The sequence below is a fragment of the Rhinolophus sinicus genome, chromosome 2, assembly GCF_057876585.1.
Source record: "Rhinolophus sinicus isolate RSI-liver-muscle chromosome 2, RSI-T2T, whole genome shotgun sequence".
NCBI lineage: Eukaryota > Metazoa > Chordata > Mammalia > Chiroptera > Rhinolophidae > Rhinolophus > Rhinolophus sinicus.
Window position 1 is genome coordinate 47160739 of NC_142502.1, and position 20149 is coordinate 47180887.

General features: G+C 34.3%; 1 protein-coding gene across 1 annotated transcript in view; it reads left to right on the plus strand.

Annotated features, from left to right (window-relative positions):
• Window positions 1-20149, plus strand: part of SEC63 (SEC63 protein translocation regulator) — a 58091-nt gene that overhangs the window by 25566 nt on the left and 12376 nt on the right. Inside the window, exons 5-17 of the mRNA XM_019735010.3 lie at window positions 1002-1063; window positions 1667-1725; window positions 3291-3341; window positions 4946-5054; window positions 7215-7309; window positions 7408-7540; window positions 8919-9011; window positions 9785-9939; window positions 11101-11248; window positions 13844-13926; window positions 16002-16061; window positions 16254-16427; window positions 19660-19818. Coding sequence (XP_019590569.2) covers window positions 1002-1063; window positions 1667-1725; window positions 3291-3341; window positions 4946-5054; window positions 7215-7309; window positions 7408-7540; window positions 8919-9011; window positions 9785-9939; window positions 11101-11248; window positions 13844-13926; window positions 16002-16061; window positions 16254-16427; window positions 19660-19818 — 1381 coding nt within the window. The remainder of the gene's footprint in view (window positions 1-1001; window positions 1064-1666; window positions 1726-3290; window positions 3342-4945; window positions 5055-7214; window positions 7310-7407; window positions 7541-8918; window positions 9012-9784; window positions 9940-11100; window positions 11249-13843; window positions 13927-16001; window positions 16062-16253; window positions 16428-19659; window positions 19819-20149) is intronic.

Here is a 20149-nt window from a genome sequence, read left to right on the forward strand (position 1 = left end):
AAGTTTAAAAATTGTTGAAAATTTTTGCTGTTTTATAAAGGTACTTCTGCATTCTCTCTCTCAACATGGAACTTGGTTGAATAGAACCTACATTGTATCTTAAGTACATGTATTCTGAGAAATAGAAATACGGCTAAAATTAGATTTTGACATAAGCATAATCTTTTACCAACTGGTGTACATGAATGCCTTCCTTACTGTTGCTTAGTTTAGTGTGTGCGTCTGCCTTGTCTCTTTAACCAACACTAAAGTTTTTTGCAAGAATTAAAATTTTCTTTTAATGTTTTTTAAACATGTATACTGGGACCTGGAATAAAACCACTCTCTCTGTGCCTTGAGCCATTGCCCAGGTTAGCGGTTATATTTGTATTTAGGTATTTAAAAAAATTCGCTCTGTCACTTTCATATTGCCTGGGTTAAGAAGCTGTTGCTTTAGCAGTTACTTTCCTAGTCCTACTGGCAGTTGGCTTAGGAGAAAACTGTGATCTCAGCACAATCTAGATGACCTTTCCCACAGCAATGGAATTTTATAAGTATTTTTTTTTCTTTGAGAATGTGGTGCCAGTTTTAGAGGGATTATTAATTTTGTATTAAATTTATATTTAGAAAATAGGAATATATCATTATTGAAGTATGAACATGCTCATTGAAGAAATTTTGGAAAATGAGCATATGAAAAAAAAGTCACTGTAATCCTCCCTGCCTTCTCAGAAAATGTATTAGCCTTTAAAATTTCATCTGTTGGCTTGAACTGGCTAAACTTGAGGACACGTGGGCCAACCAAGAATTTGTATCAAGGCTTAATAGTTGGCATTTTTTGTTAATGCAGAATTCCTTTCTCTCCCTCCCCTTTTATTTCTAATTTCAGAGAGGCTTTTCTTGATTATCTGAAATTAGTATCTTTAAGAAATGAGTTGGATGGTTAATGGAGTTTGTATATATGAATACTTATTTCTCAGATGGGGCTTTCTAATGGTTATACCTTGTTCTTTTAATGCTAGTTTAACTGATGAAGAGTCCCGGAAAAATTGGGAAGAGTTTGGAAATCCAGATGGACCACAAGGTATGGTAAATGATGATTAAAAAATACTGGGGATATAGTGTATATTATGAAAATGTTAACTAAATTAAAAAGAATATTTTGATGTTTTAAAGATTATGAATAGGAAAATTGCAACCATAAGGAGTTAAGCAGATATGTAAATTGACTTCTCTTTAATTAATTTTTACTTTATTTTTCTTTCTAGAGACTAGTTTTGAAGATAGAACTTTGATTTGATGCGAAGAGTAGTAATGTCATTCATCATTTCCAGTTAGTTGATAAAAATTGGATGAAAAAAATCTGGGTTTTTTGCTGACTTTAAACCTTCATAGTGTTTACATAAACTCAGGAAATACAAAAGACTATAGATTTTCTAGGAAGAAGGAATTCATGTACTTAGATTGAGTTTTGTTTTTTGTTTTTTTTCCCCTTCTGGAAAAATTTAGTTTCAGGCATAAATTATATCCCTTAACTTTTGTGTAATGGGAGGGAACATGCATAATGAGATAATCTTTCTCAGGGTTTTTTTTTGGGGGGGGGGGGGGCGTGTGAGGCAAAATTTTAAGATTATAAATAAATAAAACTGGAAGTGGAGACTCTTCAGAAATATTCTTCCTATTTTAGCCACAAGCTTTGGAATTGCCCTGCCAGCTTGGATAGTTGACCAGAAAAATTCAATTTTGGTGAGTGCACTTAAATAAGACATATTATTAGGTTGGTGCAAAAGTAATTGCGGTTTCGAACCTTTATTTATTTTTTTGCAGTGCATGAGCTGCAGGGGCTGCCAGGCAGCCAGGATGTGGCCCTTGAGGGCAGGGGTGGGGCTGCAGGGGAGGCTTGCTGTGGTTTCTTTCTTTTTTTAAAATTTTTATTGGGGAATCTTGGGGAACAGTGTGTTTCTCCAGGGCCCATCAGCTCCAAGTCATTGTCCTTCAGTCTAGTTGTGGAGGGCGCAGCTCTCTGGCCCATGTGGGAATTGAACCGGCAACCCTGTTGTTCAGAGCTTGCGCTCTAACCAGCTAAGCCATCGGGCCACCCTATTTTTAACCTTTTAAACCGCAAATAGTTTTGCACTAACCTAATACAATGTGTTTGACATATTTTGTTGCTATAGAGCTATTACAATGAAAATACTGCTATGCTGTTTTTAATTTAAGTGTGTATTGTGAAACTTGGTATGTAATGGAGAAAATAATTGGTTTCCATTATTAGGTTGTTGGTTTGGGGCAGTGTGTTCTAAATGTAATTTTAAAACCTTAAAGTTGTGGTGATTTTCCTTTGGAGGCAATTTCAGATTGGGTTCTACCCTTGGATTGAGGAACTACTGTTTTTTATGGTGCTCAAAATTTAAATTATCCTTCGTTTCACATTTACCCAGGCTAAGTTAATGTTAAAATATGCTAAATTAATGGTATATGTTCCTTATGGTACTTCAGGATGCAGTAGGATATCAGACTTCAATCAGTTATAGACACTGATCTCTAAAACATCAGGAATTACCTTAACCTATTGTTGAGAAGTAGATGATTGTCTTTTTTGAAAGTGTTTATCTAGGAGCTATATTTGAAGCAATAAAATCTATGTGGTTTGTAATTGGCTATATATAATGGCTATATAATCTTATTTTGTGGCAGATTACTATTATCTTCAGTATGGTTGCTGTATATAAGTATGTTTATTTACCATGCTTAGGGTTACTCTGGGAATATAAAAGAGAAAGGTAGTTGGCTACCAGATTTGGGAGCAAGCAGTAGGAGACCAACAGACTTCAAACAGAACATTATGAAGTTGCTCCTTGATATTTAGGCAAAGGAACCAAGTAGGGTTCTATCATTTATTTCCAAGGCACTAACCACTTGACAAGGTGTAGATACATAATCACTTTACTGGAAGGGAAGTATAATTTAGAAAGCTGTTTGGCTGGTGTTATTTATAGAGCAAATTAAAAAATAATTATAGTGGAATAGAGCATAGTTCTAGAGCTGGAATGCCAATTCTGGCTCCACCACCGACTAGTTGTGTGACCCAGGACAAGCCATGTAACCTATATATGCTGCAGGTTCTCTGTCTTTATCAGGAAAATAATAATGGTAGCTTCCTCATAGAGTTTGAAAGTAAGGATTAAACGAAATAATACATGAGGAGTGTTTTTAATAGTGCCTCCCCCATATAAGCCTCAACATAAGTGTTCATGGATGTTATAATTTGCCTGATAAAGGCTATAATTTTTTTCTCTTTTCAATTCTAGGTGTTACTTGTATATGGGTTGGCATTCATGGTTATCCTTCCCGTTGTTGTGGTAAGTTCTGGCTCTCTTTAATAACATGTTTTTTTCTGCTTTGAAAAGGGAGTTGATGGCATACCTTGGAGTCTCCCTAAGAGAATATAATTTGTATTAAAATATAATCCATTGATACTTGAATTTGAAGAAGCTTATATTCAACTATACTTCAAAAGTCTTCTAAAGGTGACATCACTGATGTATGTCAAATGTATCTACTTCCAATCCCAAAGTTACACACACTAAGATAATACAGGTGTATTTAGAGTGTAAAATGCAAGTGTTCTGTCACCACCTCCCTCAACTCCATTTCTCTGTCGGAGATAATCACCGCTAAGTGTGGTGTTTTCCCTTTCAAATATTCTTGTATGCATTTATGTAGACAAACACATTTTTTTTAAAAAAGTGATCTTACCATATGTATTGTGTTGTGACCTTTTTTTTTCTTCACATATTAGGGGCACAACATATAGAGCAACCTCATTTTTAAAAACAGCTGCATAGTATCTCAATATGGAGATACCATAATGTTTATGATTTTACTGTTTATTACTTTTTTTTCTTTTTGAAGATTTTATTGGGGAAGGGGAACAGGACTTTATTGGGGAAGAGTGTGTATTTCCACGACTTTTTATTGGGGAACAGTGGTGTGTTTTTCCCAGGACTCTCATCAGCTCCATCCAAGTCAAGTTGTTGTCCTTTCAGTCTTAGTTGTGAAGGGCACAGCTCAGCTCCAGATCCAGTCGCAGTTGTTAGTTGCAGGGGGCGCAGCACCATCCCTTGTGGGAGTCGAACCGGCAACCTTGTGGTTGAGAGCTCATGCTCCAACCAACTGAGCCATCTGGGAGCTCAGCGGCAGCTCAGCTCAAGGTGCTGTGTTCAATCTCAGTTGCAGGGGGCGCAGCCCACCCTATGTTGTGGGAGTTGAACCGGAAACCTTGTGGTTGAGAGCATGTGCTCCAACCAACTGAGCCGTCTGGCCTTCCAGGAGCTCACGGCAGCTCATTGACCTCATTCTAGTTACGGAGGGCACAGCTCGCTGGCCCATGTGGGAATCGAACTGGCAGCCCTGTTGCCCAGAGCCCTCAATCTGACAAACTGAGCCCCCGTCAGCCCCCACTGTTTATTACTTTCATGATTGGCAGTGTTCTTTCTGATTAATAGTTGCTGAATCCGATAGTGAGGTTAATAATTAACCTTCTTACCTTCATAGGATTGTTGTATGAGGATCTAATTGTATGGAATAATGTGGATGAAAGTAGTATGTCAACAGTAAAGTTGCTCCTACACTTATTAAATATTTATTGAAGACATGCTATGTGTCAGGAACCACCTTGTTGCTTATAGAAATGGGTTATTTCGTTCCTAGTTTGTCTTCAATTTCTAGCTGAAAATCATATATATGTAGTGAGGTAGGTTGGTGTTTAGGTATCATGCAGATATAAATATTTGCTAAATAAATCATTTGAAAAGTGTAGCAAAGGCATTTGTTCTAAAGCTCAGGTATTTTTATTGGTTTATGAACAGTTAGAAAATTTGACCATAAACATGTGCTGCTTCAAACTTAACATTTATTACAGTTTTCATGCTTTATTTCTTGTTTAATTTTATTTGTGTTTTAGGGCTCTTGGTGGTATCGTTCAATACGCTATAGTGGAGATCAGATTCTAATACGTACAACACAGATTTATACATATTTTGTTTATAAAACACGAAATATGGATATGAAACGTAAGTAAATTTAAGTAACTGTGTCATTAAATTATTTTCTGAGTCATTTATGTAGTTGATATGCATTCAACTGGAGAAACACTTTTATAGACACTTAGTTCATGTAACTAAAGCTGGAGGAAAATGCTAACACTCTTTGTCCCATTTCTTGATATGTATTTTTACTATTCCTTTACTCAGCCACGTGTGTGTGTGTGTGTGTGTGTGTGTGTGTGTGTGTGTGTGTTTCAGAAATTTTATGGCAAAGCTTCATGGGGGCTAATTTTGTAATAATACCAGCTAACATTTCTTGAGTATTTGTTGTGTGCCAGGCATTGCTAGGGACTATACATGTAATAGCTTATTTAATCCTTGCTGTGCCCCCATAAGTAAATATTGTTTTTAAGCACATTTCATAGATGAGGAAACTCTGTCACTGTCTGTAAGTGACAGAGCTGGGATTAAACATTAAACCCAGGCAGTCTGGCTCCTGAGTCATAAATTAGTACATTATACTGTATTAATTGTAAAATAAGTAGAAGTCTTTAGGTGTAATAAAAGAAAACTGCTAGAATATTTCATTCCTAGAGTCTTATTTCAGAATTTCTTATGAGAAAAGGAAGTACCATCTTAAATACTTGCTTTGATCCCATAAAAGTAGCATTGTACATTTTATCCCTGGACAATGTAGTATTGCCTTTCAGAATCACTGCTCTGCAGAAATCATAGACGTCCCTTTTCCCCTCCTTAAATAAACAAAAAGAAGACAATAAGTTTTAAATTGTGCTTCACTGGAGAATGCATTTTTACTCCAAAACCTAAATGGACTTTTCTGTATTTTGGATTTGCGAATTTTACTGACTTTCTTGGTAACCAGAAAGAGACGCCTCAGGGTCATGACTGTGTTAATAGATCCTGTGTTTCTGAACCATGAGAGGCCTTTTGTTTCTGAGGAATGAGTGAGTGTTATTTTCCCTTATGCACATGTATCACTCTTCCTTATGTTGGATTGAAATGTTAGGTTGGTGCAAAAGTAATGAAATGTTAGGCGGTTTAACAGGTTAAAAATAATTGCAAAACCGCAATTACTTTTGCACCGCCCTAATAGTTGAGAACTTATTCCCTTATGAAAATGTTTCGTGTTTATAATCTATTTTAATGTGGTTTTTTTTTGCATCAGTGATCTTGATTTCTGTTTCATTGCTGAGAGTGGTACTTAGCCTTACACAATTCTATTAAAAAATATTTTTTAGCTTGTAGGTTTGGTTGTATACCCTTGTTTACTTTAGCATTGGTACCATTTACATAGCTGTCTTAGGACCAGTTGTTTTCATGAAAACATTTGAAGGTAGTGATAGTAATAGCTCACACATACTACTGTGCATACTGTATGTCAGGCACATATGAAGAAACAGGCCCCCATAGAGAGGTGAAAACTATTGTGTAGTTTATTTAGCTAGTAAGTGAAAACTCCACGGTTTATGCACTTAACTGCTATTATACTGTCCTGCTTTTTCTGAATACATTGCATGTATTTTCTGCTGCAAGATGAGGTTGATGGTTATAGGGCCAGTCATTAAAGAGCCTGTATGAACTAACATGACTCGTGCTAATATATGTGGCTGCACATCATATGTATTTCCAGGAACACTACTCCCACAAAACTCTCCAGGGTTCTGGAATAAAAGTTTCTGTAAATGACAGTGTATTTTAGTTTATTCAAGGCCCTGAGAAGTCATGAAGTGAAGAAACTTAAAACTCTTTTTAACTCATTATTTTTCAGCCATATTAAAACATAGAGTCCTCTGTTTTTCATATAACGTATTAATATCACATGGAATACTTAACACTCTGTAGAAAGTTTCTGTGGAACACATGCCTTGGTCTAGAAACAGATACTATTGGAAGTGATTTTAATGCATCCAGTTGCTTTGGCCCTTAATTTGATATATATTTCTAGTCACTTGTGATAGAAAAGGTAATATTGCTCATCTTTGAAAAAGTGAGCCATTTCTTTTTTTATGGGAGAAATTAATACTTGTTAGTGGAGTTCAAGTGATTTTTAAGCACTGTGCGTGATTGGAAAACTGCCTCACTCAGGATTAATGAAGTATCATAAGAGGGGAAATGAGTAGTGAGCAAATATATTTATTTACCCTCATGTTTCTTTTGTTTTCTTAGGTCTTATCATGGTTTTAGCTGGAGCCTCTGAATTTGATCCTCAATATAATAAAGATGCCACAAGCAGACCAACAGATAATATTCTAATACCTCAGGTTAGGCATTTCTCCAAAATTCTTTGATAAGCATTTAATTATTAAAGTTAATGCTTTTTAAAATGTTTATTTTTGAATAATTATTTTATTTACTCTAGCTAATCAGAGAAATTGGCAGCATTAATTTAAAGAAGAATGAGCCTCCACTTACCTGCCCATATAGCCTGAAGGCCAGAGTTCTTTTACTGTCTCATCTTGCTAGAATGAAAATTCCTGAGACCCTTGAAGAAGGTATCTGTGATTCTACTATCTGCAGGGTTGTAGTGGTTCGAAAGCAGCAGATTTAATTAGACCTCATGGTGCAGTGTTTTTGTTGCTGTTTTTTTTTCCCCTCCTCAAATAATTAGCTTAAAGACCTTTTGAAAAGAAGTCTGTATGCTACATAATTACTTCACAAAGACTTCAAAGGTCTAAGGAAATCAGATGTTTTGGTAAATGTTAAAATTTAGTATTTCAAAGTGAGAGTACTCTGAGAAATGTTTAGTCAATTGCAGATTATACAATAATTCCTAATGACTTAAAAAAGAAAAGATTTTGTAAGCTTTAGGTGGGGAGAAAAAATGGATTTCAAAGCAGATACCTCCATCAACTCCATTACTCCACCACCGTCACCCTTCAGCGGTGGTTACCAATAATAAGTACTTGAAGTCATCTAATTCTGCTTAAAAGAAAAGCAGTGGATTGGGACAGCAGTGTTTCCAGGGATGTTACGAATTTGAGTGTCATCTCTTCTTCACTTGCGTTATTTCAATTGAAGTTTTAAAAGAAAGTTATTATTTTAGGGAATATATGTTCTTTCTGAATGCAACTCCCCTTCACCCCTTTTAAGACAATAATGTAATCAAATGCTTCTGAAAAGAAGGCCACTTGAGGCTGATTGGTGATAGATAGGATGCTTCTTATGATGGACTGAGGGAGCGCTGTTTAGGCATTATTAGAGTTGCAAGTTAACTAGTAATTCTGTCCCTAATGTTCTGTACAGATATGATACCATCTCCAGTTTTACCAGTTACCTAAAAAGTAGGGAACAAATATTTTTTTAGATTGAATATTAACCCAATGGATTATTTTAATGGTTAACTATCATATTATGATATGCAGTATAAATGAAAGTGTCTCCTCTCTCTCCTCCCCTCGCTTGTTTCTTCTTTCTCCTCCTCTTCCTCCGCCCATTTTCTCTCTCCATTTAGTTGACATTTATTCTTAAGCTTAGTCTTTGGATTTATCCATAATTATGCTCAAAGAAACTTAGGTGCCCAAGAAGAAAATTCGTTTTTAAATACAGTAAGATTAAGATTAGACTATTACTATTTCAAAAAAAAAACACACACAAAAAAATGTAGGGAGTTAATTAATAAAGCCCAACATCATAATATTGAAAATTTGCCTTTGGAACGAACATCTGATCTGAGCTGGGTTTTCTGACTGATTTTTGACATAGTGCTGCTGAGGAGACGCTGTTGGGTTCAACCTGTAAAATTCTGGGGTCACATGAGATATTTGTAAGACAACTTACAATTAGTATTAGTCTTAGACTACAGTTGATAATGATGTTTTAACTATAAAAGTGGAATGATTGATTTCAGGGTTTTTAAAAATTGTTTTGCAGATCAACAATTTATGCTGAAAAAATGCCCTGCCCTACTTCAAGAAATGGTTAATGTAATCTGCCAACTAATAATAATGGCCCGGAGCCGTGAAGGTGAGGAGGAAACATAATTAATTATGTTGTACTGTTTCTTGCAAGCATATGCAGATGACACTTCATAGTTTTAAGATTAAGGGCACTTACTGTGATTCTGTCTATAAGTTGGAACAGCTTTCCCAATTTTGTTCATGGTTTTTCTTATTTCTTTCCACGTATTTTCTTTTATGTAAAGTATTTATCACAAATCATTATGTTTTGAATTTAATTTTTTCACCTTTTATTGTTTATTTTGGCAAAGATTTAAAACATCCTTTTCCTTCCTCTGAATATTTTTAGAGTTAGGTTATTCTGCATTTTAACGGTGTGTTTGAAGTAATTCTCTAAGTGATGTCATGATGACTCATTTGAAATGTAGTGGGTTTTGCATAAAGGGAAAAAGAATGCGGGAGTTGTGGTCAGTAATGGAAAGGAAGATCCTTAAAAAAGGAGGTAGTGGTTGTGGTCTGTTCTGATGAATAATGTCTATTCTTGGCATGGTGTCATTATGTTCTTGGTACTGGTAACGTCTGAGACTGTACCGTTTTTGGAGCTGATGTAAAGAATTTTTCTATTAAATCAGTGGTTGTTGCTGGACAGTGTGCATTTGACCACGTGTGTATATATTTTGTATTTTATCTAATAACTTTTAAAGGAAATTCAACACTGTGATTTTAAAATTTGAGGGGTTACGGATATTCACATGAATCTTGTTTTTGTGATGAATTGTATACTCTTGAACATATAGAAAGTCCAGCTCTGTTTTTTCCTTTCCTCCTATTCTTTCTAAGAAAGGGAGTTTCGTGCTCCAACTTTGGCATCCCTAGAAAACTGCATGAAGCTGTCCCAGATGGCCGTGCAAGGCCTTCAGCAGTTTAAGTCTCCCCTTCTGCAGCTCCCTCACATTGAAGAGGACAATCTTAGAAGGGTTTCTAATCATAAAAAGGTAATTCTTTGCTACTTTCAAATCAGTTTTGAACAATTTGTCATGTTACTTAAAGATAACATGGAAGTTTTCTAGAAATGGTTACCATGAATTTTTTAGATTCAGGATGTCTTAAACATTCTCAAACTATCCCTCAAGTAGTTCTGTTCATATTTTTTTGATTAGGTAGCTGTTTTATAGTATCTTACTACTGTACGTGATTTTACTACTCGTAGGGGTCAATGCAGCTTAATAGTTACCAAAAATGAATATACTAAATAAAAATGCACTGTATACTTTTTAGTCATTTCATTTGTGGTTAAATGTTGGGTAATGGTTTATTAGTTTAGTATGAACAAAATAAACGTTGAAAAATAAGTAGTTCAAATAAAGATAATTCTTATCTAGAAATGCAATTATAGTGAAGACATAATGAATCTTTAGAGAGAGCAAAAATACCTTATGTATAAATGAAAAACTTGAGGAAATATAAAATAAAACAATGAAATTATAATTTTGGTTGGAGATTTTAAACATTACATTATATCCATTCAACAAAGTAGGCAGAAGATAGACATTGGATTTGATAGTATATTAGGTAGCACTAATAAATGTATATTAGAAATTTGTACCAGAGTTTTCTTTTCAAGTACTTGTTTTAAGTCATAATTGAAAAGTTCAGAATCTAAAAACAGGCATTTCACATGCTTCATGATCTAATCCCTGTTTGTGAAAGTAAAACTTAATAGCTAGCACCAAACACCTGGAAATTAAAAGACACTCTCCTAAATATCCATTTATCCAAGATGGATATTACTGCAATAATGGACAACTATATTTGGAAAATAACAAAAAATGAGAATATTCCATAATAAAAACTTTAGGGTGTAGCTGTACTTGGAGATATATTCATACTCTTAAAAGTTTTTATCATTAAAATAGAAAATAAAGGTCATTGTACTGAGCACATTAAATCACAATAGTTCTTGCTTAGGTCAAGGTTTTATATAATGCTATTTTTTTTTTTCCCTGTAACTTTTTCTAATTTTAAAAAATAACCCTGTATTAACTGTATAATTAAAAAAAAAAAAATCCTAAATTTAAATTTCCTTGGAGAAAAAGGCCACGAAATGCTATAAAGTTGACTTTGGATTTATTTTCTTTCTCTCTTTTTAAATTCAGTACAAAATTAAGACTATCCAGGATTTGGTGAGTTTAAAAGAATCAGATCGTCATAATCTACTGCATTTCCTTGAAGATGAAAAATATGAAGAGGTTATGGCTGTCCTTGGGAGTTTCCCACATGTGACTATGGACATAAAATCACAGGGCAAGTAGGAGGGTTTGCAGTTGAATGTTGATTGTTTCCCTTTTGATAGACTGGCTCTCGTTTGTTTGGCTCAAGGTTCTTAAAACACTTCATTTAATAACATAACTTGTAATTAGGCTTTGCAGAACTAGTTTATTTGTCAGATTTACTATGGTGGAATATAGTGTACTATATACTTCATAGTTTTGAGAACACTGATAAAGTCTTACTTTTATTATCCTTATAATGGGATTCAGTTTGAGGAGTTTTGTAGTTCAACTTGCAGGAATATCTTAACTTTTCAAAGAATGAGAGCGTTTCAGATGTAATGAAAGATATTTACAACACTGTATCTATTGTTAGTGTGAAAGACGTAGCTGCTTAGTTCTAAAATTAATTTAAAATAACCAATTTATTTATGTTAATTAAGCCTTGAAAATTACCATATTCTCTGTTTTTCTTCACTTACCTCTATCTGCTTGGAGTGAAGAAAACTGAGAGTATTTTTCTACCTACTTAATTGCCCCTTGAGTTCCCATTTTAATAGCTGAATAATAATATTGTAGAATGGTGACAGAATTAGAGATTATCTGCCACATTCCTTCGTGGAGGCATTGTTCTGAGCTTTGACATTTACTAACTTACTGTTCTGATAACATTCTTGGGGAACCAAGAATACAAAGATGCATTAGAAATGGTTTTGGTCTTTAAAGGGCTTTATATCTTCTAGTTGAGGAAATAGGCCATAAACATAGGATTGAAAACAAGGAAACATAGGCTGGGTACTAAGTGAATGACAAAGACATTGTACGTTATATTCGTTCAACAAATATTGAGTGCCACCTATGCTTCTGGGTGCCGGGGAAGTAGTGGTGAGTAGGACAAAGCCTCTGCCTTACTGAGTTTGCATTCCAGTTGGAATTAAGAAGAGACAAGTGGCTCTCAAAGACGGGGATGTTTGAGAAAAGAAGGTGAACTGCAGCCTAGTTTTAGTTTGACTGGAGTGTAGCATGTATGTAGGAAAACGGGCGGCTTTGGTGTGGGGAGTTGGGATTTCTTTGTGGGTCCTAGAATTTTAAACATTAAAAATACTAAAAGCTGAAGGCTTCATTTAGGACCACGCTAATTTAATCAGAAACTATTCAAATAAAAATCTAGTTTGGGACTGAAGAGGTACTCTTTGATATTATCAAAGGTTTTAAAATAATACATGCTCCTTAGAAAATGAATGTCGAGAGATTTTCTTATTAGATGTAAGGTAAGAGTATTCAGTCTCACTCCAGAACACCATGATGTGTTCCATTCCATATCATTTTGTATGGACAATTTATTTTATATTTTTACAGTGCTGTTCAAATGTGTAATATGAGTAGTAGAGCTTATGGAGGGAGAGTAGGAGAATTACAGAAGCAGGAAAGGGGCATCTGCCTGATCCAGTGCTGGAGATAGTGAGTGGATCTCTTTTCCCACATTCTAGGGGCTGTATAGAATCCCCTATAGGCTTTTCTTCACTTGAAAGCGCCAAGTGACAGACATTGTTATAGGTGTTAATTCACGTGCAGTGCTCATGCACAGACAGCATTGCAGTGTTGATGAATATGTAGCACGGATTTGATTTGAGATAATGGAGACTTCCAGGTTTAAGGAAGGATACCGTACCCTTTTTTGATACCCAGCTGTTGTACCTCACAGCCAATGATGGAGGAGATAGCAGTTATAGGTTGTTGAAGGTCATTCTTTTCCAACTGGTGGTGTGCTAGTTCAGGACAGAACAGAGTGTGCTAATCTAAATCTGTAAAATAAACATGGCAAACTTAGAAAACCTGTAGGCAGAAATACATAGTGAAGAAAATGCTAATAGATAAAGTTTGTAGGAAAAAAATGAATTACATCTGCATTTGAATGGAAGATATGTTTGATAAGTTATATTAATTTATTAATCGTAATGTTATTTTATTTTACTGTTAAGCTTATTTTGTTATTAGGTTTTTGGGGCTGTGTGTGGCCAATGTGGTTTAAAAAAATTAAACAATTACAAAAACATTGCAAAAATATATTTTTAAGTATAAACAATATTTTGAAGTTCTTGTCTTCAAAATCTCTTTAATGTGGTGTAGAATACTAGTTTTAATTATTTTATTCTGACAGGCAGGCAATGATCATACAGATGAAATCTTGTGAATATAAGATCTGCACAATTTAATAGAGCCACAGAATCCTATTTTGATATCGCTATGAAAGAAAGCTATGTATGGTAGTTCTCACATTATACTTTGCTTTTAAAAACCTGAGTTTGAAACTTGTGGGTGCCAATATAGCCATTATGTGACATGGGGCATTTTACTTTATTTCTGAATCTCACTTCTTTAAAGTAGAAATAATAGTAATGCTTCATAAAACTAGTTTAAGGATTAAATGAGTACATTGTTGAAGGCATCTACTGGAGAGCCTTATACAGAATAGACAGACAATAAATTATTTTTTATTGAGTAAGATTAAAATACAGTGTTTGAAATACTGAAGTACATTGATTTGGGTAAGTTAAGTTTTGCTGTTTGATTTGACAAAGAGCTTGATTTTTAGTTTTCACTCAGTTTTTTCCCCTTCTTCTGACAGTATTGGATGATGAAGACAGCAACAACATCACAGTAGGATCCCTAGTGACGGTGCTCGTGAAATTGACAAGGCAAACAATGGCGGTAAGTCATCTATTTGTATTTTTATGCTTTAAGTTGTGTGTTAAGGTGTTTTGTATTTATTTTCTCATTTTCAGTTATATGTTCCCAAGTCAAAAATATTGAGCAGCAGAATTTAATTTTACAAGTTCTGTTAGCTGTTTTGAAATTTTAAATTAATTTTCAGAGTTTTTTCACATTCATTTTCACACAAAAACTTTGAAACAATAGATTAATTTTTCATGTGATGATTTGTCAATTCCCTATAATGTGGGTATAGTTCTTAAACTCTAAAGTGCTATTCAGAGGTTATTATGTTGAGAATTTGCTCCTTTTATTTTTATTTATTTATTTTAAAAATTTTGTTGAAAACTTTTTAAAAAATTATGTGAAAAATTCATGCTGTCTGAGAAAAAAATCAAGCAATGCAGAAAAGTATAGGAAGACATTAACATCTCCTAAAATCTTATCATTCTGAGATTATCAGTTTTGAAGCTCACCCCTTTACATATCCTAAGGCATGACTAACCATAGAGTTAAATGATGTGTTTTTCACGGATCCCTTCTTTCATGCACATCCCTCAGGAAACCCTTTGTCAGTCCCTATGACCAGAATTCAGTCTTGTGTATATCCTTTCATATCTTTCTCCAAGCTCATATTTACTATCTGGACCTTTACAGTGCATAATGTATATGCTTATACATGCGTGCTGCTATTTTTCTCATTCTTTTTTTATTAAATCCGATCATATTGTATATGTTTCTTGCATCTTGTTTTTCTGTTACTATTACATATTTGTAGTACTTCCCAAGTTACAACTATAATTGTAACTCATTTTTAATAGACTGTAGTATTTCAACTCAGTTTATTTAACGAGTGGTAGTTTTAGCCTGTTCTGCTCTGGGTCTGTGAGCATCTGCAGAAAACATATGCTACACTTAAACCACATGTCTAAAACCTCTGGTAGAAAAGCATATTTTGTAGGATATATCAAATCAAAGATGTTGATTTTTATGGTAGCAAGTGGTAATGAAGCATTTGTGTCGTGGACTCTGGATGGGAAAAGTGGAAACTCTAAGTCAGTGGCCAGGATTGGGTTTAGAATCCAGATTTATACTACCCACATGCTTTTGAGTTCCCAGCCTGAGAAATGAGCAAAAAATTGGCCTTGGGCTATTAACACTCTGGGGTAATTGGTTGAAAAAAAAAACAAAACTGTCCTGGAGGAAGGGAAAGAATTGAGTATTTATCGTCCAATTCTTGTATGAACTGTACCTCAGAGTAATTAAGTATTAGAACCCAGTAATAAATGAAACAAGCAGAGATGATAGAATTAGAGTAGGAGTTGGCAGACTTTTTCTGTAAAGGTCCAGTTAGTAAATATTTTAGATGTTACAGGCCATACAGTCTCTGTAGCAACTACTGAACTCACAAATGGGCATGGTTGTGTTCTAATAAAACTTTGTTTAAAAAGCAGGCAATAGGCCATAGTTTGCTGACCCTTGAATTACTAGGCTAACAGTTATCATTTTTCACTTGTTAGCTTTAGTAATCCCAGGGAGCTTGTTAAACACAACCCACATCACTTGTTGATTCTTACTGGAATTTAAATCCTAAACTTACAGTTTCTGTACTGATTCTAAATGGATTATATGGCGGGTGGATATGTCTTTAGGATATGTGTATTTTCTTGGCGTTCCACTTTGTTACAGATCCAATGAGCAATATCACTGACAATAATGAATAAACTAATATTGGTCTTACGAAGTTTTAATATTAGAAAATAATATAATGTATTAAAATTCTCATAACTTGAAAATAGTCACGTCTTATTACTTTAGAATAAAAGTGAAAATTTAAACTGAAATATTGTTGGCTTTAGAATGAATTTACACATCTTAAGTCATTGTATTTGTAAACTTAAGTAGACTGTACTTTTCAAAATATACTCAAGACAGATGTGAGATATTTTGAAGGTAACTTCTGAAGTATCATTTAGTAATTGCTAAGTTTCCTGTCCCCCCTGCCTCCCTATCGTCACCAGTTTTATCTGAAAGAACGGATTGACAGACTATATTTTTCTTTTCACTGCCTCCAGGAAGTATTTGAAAAGGAACAGTCCATCTGTGCTGCAGAGGAACAGCCAGCAGAAGATGGGGTAAATACTTATTTCATTACCTCTCTTTCTCGATGATAGAAATGTTTTGTTTAGTTCTCTGATTTATATTGCTGTAGGAGAATAATTCAGTTTAAAACATTTAGCTTAGCCGTTCCACCTAAAAATTGCTATGACTCCCAAATGAAAGTATTGTTATAACTTCAGAATGTGTATGTATGTTGTGATTTACAGCTGGGTGACACTAACAAGAACAGGACAAAAGGAGGATGGCAACAGAAGAGTAAAGGACCCAAGAAAACTGCTAAATCAAAAAAAAAGAAACCTGTTAAAAAAAAACCTACACCTGTGCCCTTATCACAATCAAAGCAACAGAAACAAAAGCAGGCAAATGGAGTCATTGGGAGTGTAAGTTTATTACTGTTATTATATAATTGTCTTTATTGAGGTATAACATCTATTGAAATGTTCAAATCTTACGCATACAGCTCCTGAAGTTTTACGTTGTACGTATGTACCCATGATACCCAGACGAGATAGAAAACCTTACCAGCACCCTAGGATAGGAAGCTCCCTTGTGCCCCTTTGCAGTCAATGACTCCCATCCACCTGCACACCCTTTCCCCATTCTGTTATTAATTAGTTTGGCCTGTTCTTAAACTTCATGTGAGTGAAATGGTTTGACTGCTTTTATTCACTATCATGTCCATGACATTAACGTACATTGTGTGTAGCAGCTGTCCAGTGTGTGTGTGTGTTTCCATTGTATGAATATACTACAGCTTATCTGTTCTGTGGTTGGTCGACATTTGGGTTGTTTCTAGTTTTTTGCCTATTATGAATAAAGGTGCTATGCTTATTCTTGTGTATGTCATTTTGTGGACATTTATTTTTCTTAGGTATGTACCTAGCAGTGGAATTACTGGATTATAAAATAGGTTTATGTTTAACTCATTGAAAGAGCCCATTTTCCAGAGTTGTATCATTTTATGCTCCGACCAGCAAAATAAGAGCCTAGTTGTTCACATCCGCACATACTTGGTTTTACTAGTCTTTTTTATTTTATTTTAGCTACTGTGGTGGGTCTGTTGTATCTTTGCGTGTGGTTTTTATTTGTATTTATCTGATGACTAATGATATTGAGCACCCTTTCATATGCTTACTGGTCGTTTGGATATCCTCTTTTTCTGTTGGGGTGTTTGTCTTATGGATTTGTAGGATTCCTTTATATATTCTGGATATGAGTCCTGTTTTACTCTTAATGGTAGCTTAGCTTTTGATAGAATTTTAATGAAGTCTGTTTTATCAGTCTTTTATGGTTCGTGCTTTTGTGTTCTGTTTAAGACATCACTGCCTATCCCAAGGATACAAAGACATGGAGAGATTTTTCTATAATACTTATAGAAGTATTATTATTTTACCTGTTATATTTAGCACTGTGATACATTTTGAATAAATTTTTGTGAGTAGTGTGAGATGGGGACTATGGACAACATGTTCTAGCGCCATTTATTGAAAAGGTCATCCTTTCCTCCCTGAAATGCAACGTTGTAAAACAAGGCGCTGTAACTGTGTATGTACCTATCTCTTCATGGCCTCTACTCCATTTCATTGTTATTTGTCTATTCTTTTGCCAATGTCACTCTGTCTTAATTATGGTGGCTTTATGCTAAGTCTTGAAATACGGTAGTGTAAGTCCTCAAATTCTTATTTCACTTCTTCAAAATTGTCTTGACTATTTTAGATCCATTGCATTCTAAATGGTTAGAATAAGCTTGACAGTTTCCACCAAAAAAAAAGCGGCTGGAATTTAGACTGGTATTGCATTGAATCTGTGGTTCAATATGGGGAGAATTCACATGTTACCAATACTGAGTCTTTAGTCATAAGCATGGCTTATCTCTATTAATTTGGACCTTCCTAAATTCTTCTCAGTAGTTTTTTATAATTTCCAATGGCAGTATATTTCATTAGATATACTCCTATGTATTTGATGTTTTCTGGTGCTATTGCAAATAACATTAAAAAAATTCATTCTGCAATGTTTATTGCTGGTATATGGAAATATAGTTGCTTTCTAAATACTGATCTTGCATCAAGGAGTCTTGATGAATTGACAATAATTCTAACCATTTGTAGACATGTTTGAAAAGTTTTTCTACATACACAATTATGCCATCTGTGAATAAAGACAGTTTTACTTTTTTCTTTTTAATCTTTATGCTCTTTCTTCCTTTCTGTCTTATTATACCGACTAGAACTTGCAATGTAATGTTGATTAAAAGTGAAGATGGTGGTCACCCTTCTCTTGTTGATCTCAGGGAGAAAGCAAACATTATTTCACTACTAAGTGTGATGTTAACTATAGGGTTTTGTAGATATTCTTTATCAGGTTAAGGAAGTGTTTCCTTTTATTCCCATGCTGAGAATTTTTATCATGAACAGATACTGAATTTTATTAAATGCTGTCCCTCCATCTATTGAGGTGATTGTATGATTTTTCTCCTTTCTGTTAATGGGGTGAATTGTATGGATACATTAAAAGTTTTTAGACAGTCATTACATTCCCAGAACAAATTTCATTTGATCACAATGTAGTATCCTTTTTTATATTTATCTGGATTTGATAACATTCAGTGTAATATTTTGTTTCGGATTCCTGCATCTGTTTTTATGAGAGAATATTGGTTTGTCATTCTCCTTTCTTGTAATATCCTTGCCATGTTTTGTATTGGGTTTGTGCTGGCCTCAGTAAACAAATTGGGATGTAGTCTCTCTCTTTTTCCTGGAAGAGTGTGTGTAAGGTTGGATTTCTTTCTTATTTGGAAGAATTATCGAGAGAAGCCATGTGGGCTAAGAGCTCGTTACAGAGCTCTTGTCTTTAACATATTCGATCTTTTTTCTTACATCAATTTTCGTATTCGTGTTTTTCAAGGAATTTGTGTATTTCCTCTTGAGTTATCAAATTTGTTGATGTAAAGCTATTCATAATATCCTTTATTTTTAAGGTCTTTTGGATCTGTAGTTACGTCTTTTATTCCTAATATTGGTAATTTTGTTAATCTTTTCAAAGAACCAACTTTTGTTTCAGTTTTCCTTTTGTATATTTGCTTTCTCTTTAATTGGTTTCTGGTTTGTTTTATTTCTACTTCCTTTTACATTTATTTCGCTTTTCCTTTTCTTCTTGAAATGGACTAGTAACTATTTTGTCTGGGATATTGGCTTTCTTTGCTGCATTGTACTCTGTCAGTTTAGAAGATAATATTAAACTCCCCAAACAGTACTTTTCTATAAAGTTCCCATTTCCCCATCTCAAATAAAATATATTGCATAGTTGATGTTTTTGAAAGATAAGCTGTTTCAGCCATTGTGGTAGCATGCTTTGCAAATAGACTTTTTATTTTACAAACTATGAAGAATGAATAAAATAATAATTGACAAATAAGCCAAATGTTAAAGGCTTCAGTCTGATTCCCACATATTTATAAATAAGAATATTTATAATTCTCTAAAATTCTATATGAATAGTGAAGTTATCATCTTGAGCCAGTTTAAATATGACAGTAAGTTACCTTCAGGGACTCAGAGTAAGATACTCATTGAGACACTCAGAACTTCTGTGGTTGTGTTTTCCTTTTAGGAAGCGGCTGGAAAGGAAGATGAAGATGAAGTTTCTGAGAAAGGCAGTGATTCTGAAGAAGAAGAAACCAATAGAGACTCCCAGAGTGACAAGGAGGACGGCAGTGATAGGGATTCTGATAGAGAGCAGGATGAAAAGCAAAACAAAGATGACGAAGCAGTAAGGTTTAAACAATTGGAATTACACCTCTGAGGATGTTTTTGGTTTTTGTTGTTATTAATAACAAAATAAATGCTTGCTTGTTTGCTTATCAGTTTGTTACCAGTATATTTTATAATCCTGTATTACTTTGTAAGAATAGTTTTGAGGGGTAGTGGTCAGAATTTAAAGAAAAGTAGTTCCTAACAATGATTGGAGATCCTAATTTTCTTAAATCTTAAATTGCTAGGTAGGTTAAGCTCTGAGGTAAAGTCAGTTTGGTCTCTTAGGGCAGTTTTCAGTGTCGAAGACGACTCTGGAGCTATGAGTAAGGAAAGGTGGGTTTTGAAAT